Source organism: Triticum aestivum, chromosome 3B (assembly GCF_018294505.1).
Source record: "Triticum aestivum cultivar Chinese Spring chromosome 3B, IWGSC CS RefSeq v2.1, whole genome shotgun sequence".
NCBI classification, from domain to species: domain Eukaryota; kingdom Viridiplantae; phylum Streptophyta; class Magnoliopsida; order Poales; family Poaceae; genus Triticum; species Triticum aestivum.
Genome location: NC_057801.1, coordinates 603746329 through 603753438, shown reverse-complemented (window position 1 = coordinate 603753438; position 7110 = coordinate 603746329). Strand labels below are relative to the sequence as shown.

Here is a 7110-nt window from a genome sequence, read left to right as displayed (position 1 = left end):
ATATGGCCTATTATTTTAGAAAATTGATTTGGTAAAATTTTACAACAAATATATAGTATGTCCTTCACAAAAAAACTCATTTTGGACACTTTAAAAATGGAAAATGATTTAAAAAACTAATTTCTCCTAACTCTTTTAAAAGATATTTGTCTTATTTCAATTTGTCATTATTCCTGAAAACTAAGGTCAAATTTGATGAAACATGAGAAGGTATTTTATTTTTATTTTTAGTTTTCAGATCATAAAATAGCCAATATGATTTAGCACCTTACTTTTAGTCGATTACGACCAATTTAGATGGTCAAAAAATGTAGTACTGATATACTACATTCTGATTGGTCCAGGAGCATCTCACGCGGATCGTGCCTAATCACCGTCGGATGCTCCTGATCCAACGGCCCGCCTGTCTCACCCACGTCGCCCAACCCACAACTTGCACTCCCTCCCATGCACCCAACCGCACCCAACCCCTCGTGCCCTCCTCTCTCTCTCTCGAACCCTAGCGCTCCACTCCTCCCTGGCCGCTGCCACCTCCGACGCCCTCTGTCCGCCACCACCTCCGGCGCCCTCTGTCCGGCGAGGTCCATATGGATCGATCCCCTCCAATCCGCCACCACCTCTGGCGCCCTCTGTCCGGCGAGATCCATATGGATGGATCCCCTCCAACCCTCCAACCCACGACTCCTCCTCCTCTCCTCCTCTCTGGATCTCTGGATCGACCCAACCGCCAGCCCCAATTTGTTCATTCAGTTAATCGGCTCGGCTCCATCGGCACGCCAAATCTCCACGACCAGCCGCCTTTCCCTCCCGTAGCCGACATGCCTAGGAAGGAGCGCAACGCCGAGGGCAGCCGGAGCTCGTCGCGGCGGTGGCGGCGGCGGTCGCCGTCCGACTCGGACTCCGACTCCGACTCCGGTGGCTCGCCCCGCCGGGGCCAGAGCCGCCACCGCCGCAGGAGCCGCCGCAAGGCCGCCCCGTCCTCCTCCTCCTCCTCCTCCAGCGGCGCGAGCGATTCGCAGGCGTCCGGCTCCGGCTCCGACTCCGGGGACCGCCGAAGGAGGCGGAGCGGGAGCGCCAAGCGCGGGGGCGTCACCGAGGAGCAGATCCTGGAGTACATGTCCAAGAAGGCGCAGAAGAAGGTGGGGGTTTCCGCTCGGCTGCCTTCCTGCCCCGCGCCTAGGGTTTCCGTTGCTAACTTGTTTGTTGATGGTGCTGCTTCTGCAGGCCGAGAAGGTGGCCAAGAAGATGAAGGCCAACGCGGTGTCGGGCTACTCCAACGATTCTAACCCTTTTGGCGATCCCAACCTCACAGAGAAGTATGCGCATTCGCCCCCTCCTCCGATAACATTACACATTGCATTGGTGATGCTTGCTTTACCAGTAGAAACTTGGGTTGGCACCTGTTTGCTTATATGCTCCTAACTTTGCTATTACAACTGATAACATTACACATTTCTGCTCCTAACTTTGCTGTTACAAACGTTGTACTTCTTCATTTGTTTGCCGGTTGTCCTAGTTATGTACAGTTTGTGGTCCACTTTCAGAGCAATCTATAGTGTTGCAAACTGAATTACTACTGATTTGTCTTATGGATACAAATCTGAAAAGAATTTTATGCCAGCACAGATAAACCATCCACCTTTGATGATTTCTACAGTGGGAATGAGGCCTTGCTTATTTGTAAATAGCTTTGGAAGTCGATTAGTAGCCTAAGTATCTTGTGTGTATGCTTATATGCTTTATGGCATATTTCCTGTACCAACAATATAATATAAATGTGTGAGTATACCTTCTGTTGTCAAAGCAGAGAGTAGTTCCTTGTAATTTCAGTTTATCTTCTGGAGTGTCATTTCAGTTAATCTTCTACTGATGCTACTTAGTATGTGCTCACATATTCATGCTGGAAAGATAATAATGTTGTTAGATTGCTTACTGTTCTTTCATTTCTGCATACGGCTTACTCTGTTTCCCCGCACTCTGCATATGCCCTATTCCGAGGGAGTGCTTTTGTTTCATGCGCGATAAACTGGCCGTTGCTAACTTGTCTTTGGTGTCTTGTATGGAGCAGTAGCTGACAACGACTGACTGTGTGGAGCAACAGTTTGTCTTGCTTCTGTCCTGCTATGGATGAATGCTTCTTGAATGCATCTTGTCTTTGGTTCATTTTGTAGTACAGTAGAATGGATGCATATGCTCTGTACGTGTTCATCTCTTCAAATTTGTGCAACAGCAGTTTGGAGCTTCCATTCTGCTATGGTGTCTTTGCTTAATTTGTACTACTATTAGAATGCAGACATTGCTTTGGTCCCAAATAATCCGTTGCTTGCTTCGGATAAGTTGACATGTTGTGCATATAATCTGTGTGAAGTTGTGAACAACAACAGATACAGAGCTGGCCTCTTTGTTTTTCACGGAGAGCCTGCTGCAGCTTTTCTGTTGCCATTGACTGAAATTGTCGGCCTCCCAATTCTTATCCAACCTGCTATTGCTCCTGGCAAACTGAATTGCTGGCCTCCCCTTGCTTGCTTCATCTCTCGCAGTTCTGTTAGATGCTCTACTTCTTAGTAGTGGGTGGGGGTCTTGTTGCTTGTCTCTGTCTGGATCCGGCATGTGCCAGCCTCATGATGCCAACATGTTTGTTGTAAAAACCTTATCAATGCTGAATCGTTCAAACATTAATATGCTTGCTAGACTAACCAATCTTATGGCTCAACTAATTGATGGCAGCCAAATTCCGCTAGTCTTGCCTTCATCTCCGAGGCAGGCAGGCGCATCGGACGATGCACTAGCCTCTCCGCCGCCTTTCCTTTTATTTAGAACGACGCTTCATCCCATCCGGCTGTTACGACAACGTTAGGCCAACATGCTCATGTTTCAGTTTACCCACTCCTAGCTAGCAAAGCAGATGTCTTGTTTCCTTCCTCTTTGATTTGTTTGAGTACTATCTGCATGTTAGTTTTTTCGTTGATTAGTTGGTATTTTCTGCTCATCTATGTTTGACATATATTTGTTTTATTTGAAGGTGCAGATTGTATAAGATGGGAAATGGACAACTCCAACCATTCCAAACCAGTTCAAGGGGCCATGGAAACAAAAGGTACACCATGAACTATCTCATGGCAATATGACTAGGTAGTCTATTTGCTTAGACAAGCAGCGATGTGTATTACAAGTTCTGAGCTGAGATTTTTGTGTATTCAGAATATCAAGAACCTGAACAACAAGGGCAAAGTGGAAGGCACCTCTGGTCGACAACCCAGGTAACCTGAGCTTACGCACTGCTATACTTTCTTTCGAACTTATTCTTTGAAAATTCAAAGCTTATGCAGTTTTGCTACAAGTACCATAATTTGCATTGAAGATATTGTATTCTGTTGCTGTATCATTGTTTAATAAAACCATAGCATGATGCTCACATGAGATATACACATGTTTCTGTGATGTTTGATTCAAGCTTACTCTCGTTATAATGTATTATATTGCTGTTTTGCTACAAGCTGTGTGTTGATTTGATAACAGGAGTTTCCTTGTCCTGGTCCTATACTGCATTTTGACTCCTATGTTTCTGTGCGCGTGTTTCTAATTGATGTTGTTTCGACTTTGAACTGCTTCTGCATATGGCCTATACTGCAATTGAGATTTAAATTTGTGGTTGTTCCTCTTTTACAGATGCTCAAGTGTGAAATGTGAAGCAAGTGTGAAGCCGTGAAGTGTGAAGCCGTCAAGTTCTACTTAGTAAAGAGTAGCATATTGTAGCATATATGTGTTGTAAAGATTGTAATAGATTTATTTAGTGGTATATTTGATGAAATTTATGTGTTCTTTTTGATTATGTATGTGATCTGAAAACTTGTGAAATGGAAACTTGACCAATGGGTCCACTTATGAAAATAATCTGTCAAATTTGTACATTTCTGACATGTGGGACCAATTTGAGAGATGATCATGACAAGTGGGACCCATTTGACTAGTGGGACCAGCTTGAATATATAATGGCTGAAAATAGAAAAGCAATAAATAATAAAAGGCCATGGGCCAACAATAAAAACGGCTACAACGTTGGGCTAGGCCCATGAAATCGACCAAAAATTGACACGAAAAAAAATATAGAAAGGCTGAATTAATGGGCTCGGCCCATGTAGAAAACCAAATTGGACCGGGCTGAATCTTGTGCCACATCAGCTTGCCACGCTGGATGCCTACGTGGCTTGGGGAGGTTGCTAGTGACCAAAACGCCACAGTAGGAATATTTTGGTCGTAAACGTCTTTGACCATTCCAGAAGAAAGGTCGCTATAGTCAGTTTACGACGGGCAGCTTTTGACCTTCTGTTTTTGGTCACAAAAAGGTCGTAAATGGAAATTTGTGACCTTTCAGTGACCAATAGTGGTGGTCACAAGTTGACATATTTCTTGTAGTGTCAAGGGTCATCTTTATTTTACCCCCCCGGGCCAGTGCTCGTCGTGAGTGTTGGTCCAACCTGTCAACCGCCGGTGGCCACCAGAGGTAACTCTGGGCTGGCCTACCGGAAGTTTGGACAATCCGGTGTGCCCTGAGAACGAGATATGTGCAGCTCCTATCGGGATTTGTCGGCACAACGGGAGGCTTTGCTGGTCTTGTTTTACCATTGTCGAAATGTCTTGTAAACCGGGATTCCGAGTCTGATCGGGTCTTCCTGGGAGAAGGTATATCCTTCGTTGATCGAGAGAGCTTATCATGGGCTAAGTTGGGACGCCCCTGTAGGGTATAATCTTTCGAAAGTCGTGCTTGCGGTTATAGGCAGATGGGAATTTGTTAATGTCCGGTTGTAGATAACTTGACACCAGATCCGATTTAAAACGCATCAACCGCGTGTGTAGCCGTGATGGTCTCTTTTCGGCGGAGTCCAGGAAGTGAACTCGGTTTTGGGTTATGTTTGACGTAAGTAGGAGTTCAGGATCACTTCTTGATCATTGCTAGCTTCACGACCGTTCCATTTGCTCTATTCTCGCTCTTATTTGCGTATGTTAGCCACCATATTTGCTTAGTGCTTGCTGCAACTCCACCACTTTACCACTTCCTACCTATAAGCTTAAATAGTCTTGATCTCGCGGGTTTTGAGATTGCTGAGTCCTCGTGACTCACCAGATACTATCACAACAGTTGCAGGTGCCGATGATACCAGTGCAGATGATGCAACCGAGCTCAGATGGGAGCTCAACAAAGATCTTAGTTGTTGCTATGTTTCATTTCATGTTGATCAGTAGTGGAGCCCAGTTGGGACGATCGGGGATCTAGCAGTTGGGTTATCTTCTTTTCTTTTGGCTTCGTCCGTAGTCGGACTATGTGTGTATTCTGAATGATGTATGAATTATATGTTCATTGTGTGAAGTGGCGATTGTAAGCCAAATCTTTATCCCATTCTTGTTCATTACATGGGATTGTGTGAAGATGACCCTTCTTGCGACAAAACCACAATGCGGTTATGCCTCTAAGTCGTGCTTCGACACGTGGGAGATATAGCCGCATCATGTGTGTTACAAGTTGGTAATCAGAGCCATCCCCGACTTAGGAGCCCCCTGCTTGATTGTTTGCTGGTGTTGTTGAGTCTAGAAAAAAATGTTTTGAGTCTTAGGATTATATATATCGGAGAGTAGGATTCTTTTTACTCCTCAGTCCCTTCATCGCTCTGGTGAGGTCTCCTGACGTAGATGTTTTGACTTTCCTCTCCTCAAATTTCACTACTATTTTTTTTAGGATCACGCGGGTATCTTGGAATCGTTCTGATGGTTTTGTGACGAGAACACTGTTCTTGGTGCCTCATGTCTATTATGTGGCATTGACCCGGGGAGTTGAGCTCCGAGGTGTTGTCGTCATAATTTTATCGTTGCAGTTCTGGAATACCTGAGTTTTGCGGACATCGAAAATCTCTTTTATGCAGTTGTTGGTGAGATAACCTCGACGCCACCCAGTACTGGGGCGGGAGTTCGGGAGTATTGCCATAACTCGTATAACGGATGCTTTTCGAAGGTTGAGGTACACGATTTCCGAAGGTTTCTTGGTTATGTGTTGACGGATGGATACATCTTGGATGTAGGGATTGTTAGTTTTGGGTGAGATATATATTGCTTCCCCTGTATCCCCAACACCAGATTGCATAACCAGAAAGTTTCGGGAGTTTTACAGGTGGGAATTCAAGTAGCTCCTAGAATATCTTTCCGACAGATGCATAATATGGGATTGGGTAAATCTCTATCATATGTATTTGTTCTGGCTTATTCTGCAAGCCAAATCCTTTGTTTTGTTTTATTTGTGGTATTCGAGTTGCTTCGAAGTCAAATGTGGAATCCATACCTTTCCTAAACGGTGTTCTCATATTGCTATGTGAATACTAATCCTTCTTGATCATCGAGATTTTCATGTCAATTCTTTTCCTACCGGCGTGCTTCTCTTCAAGTGGATCCGATCATCTCAACATCTGCAAGATCAATTCTAAGTTTTCTCAACGGTATCCATTCCATCTGCCCCAAGTTGCCTTTGTTTTCCCGCCCTCCCACCTTTTTTTCTTAATCGGGTATCCATTTTATTGATGGGAAGACTCTCCATTCTTTTCCGCCAATGTTCTTATCCGGTGATTCTCAAGAAGATACTAACGGAGCTACAAGTTTATTATTCTTCGTTCTCTTTTGTTCTCCGGTGGATTCAAGTCAAGTTTTCCGTGTTGATCATATCCCCTTCCTTGTTTCAAGTGTTTTCGTATGCCGGTGTACCTCTTAATCCTTCACCTCTCTCTATTCGTATCCGGAGTGCTGAAGATATCTCAAAAGAATCATGTTTCCATTCTTAATCCGTTCAAGTTACTTCGAGGTTTTCTTCTCTCATTCAAGCCATTTAATTCAACCGGTGCAATCCCCCCCTTTTCAATCAATCGTTCAAGGGTGTATCTTTTAGTGAGCCCTAACCCACAGGTCTTTTTCCAGGATCTTACCTGACTCTTCTAATTTTCCCGGAGCTATTCCCAAATTCATTTCCAAGTTTGATGTAAGAATGAATTATCATTAGTCATATGTCCTTCTCCAAGATCTTTCAAATTCTTTTCATCGTTGGTTCAACCTTTCTAATTTTCATCCCGG

At 44.4% G+C, this 7110-nt stretch overlaps 1 protein-coding gene and 1 long non-coding RNA gene across 2 annotated transcripts; both read left to right on the top strand.

Moving 5' to 3' along the window:
- The first annotated feature begins 258 nt into the window (after window positions 1–258).
- Window positions 259–1778, top strand: LOC123065845 (cactin-like). Its single transcript, XM_044489050.1, has 2 exons — window positions 259–1139; window positions 1225–1778. The coding sequence occupies exons 1-2, from the start codon at window positions 588–590 to the stop codon at window positions 1420–1422; spliced, it is 750 nt and encodes a 249-aa protein (XP_044344985.1). The 5' UTR covers window positions 259–587; the 3' UTR covers window positions 1423–1778.
- Window positions 1779–3040: 1262 nt separating this feature from the next.
- On the top strand, window positions 3041–3756 carry LOC123065844 (uncharacterized). The gene is made up of 3 exons (XR_006431152.1): window positions 3041–3097; window positions 3202–3260; window positions 3670–3756. It is a non-coding gene; the product is annotated as an uncharacterized lncRNA (long non-coding RNA).
- Window positions 3757–7110: the final 3354 nt, after the last annotated feature.

Coding starts and splice junctions, on each gene's coding strand:
- LOC123065845 (XM_044489050.1), top strand. CDS start 588: ATGGATCGATCCCCTCCAATCCGCCACCACCTCTGGCGCCCTCTGTCC. Junction 1,140..1,224: donor CCAAGAAGGCGCAGAAGAAG/GTGGGGGTTTCC, acceptor CTGCTTCTGCAG/GCCGAGAAGGTGGCCAAGAA.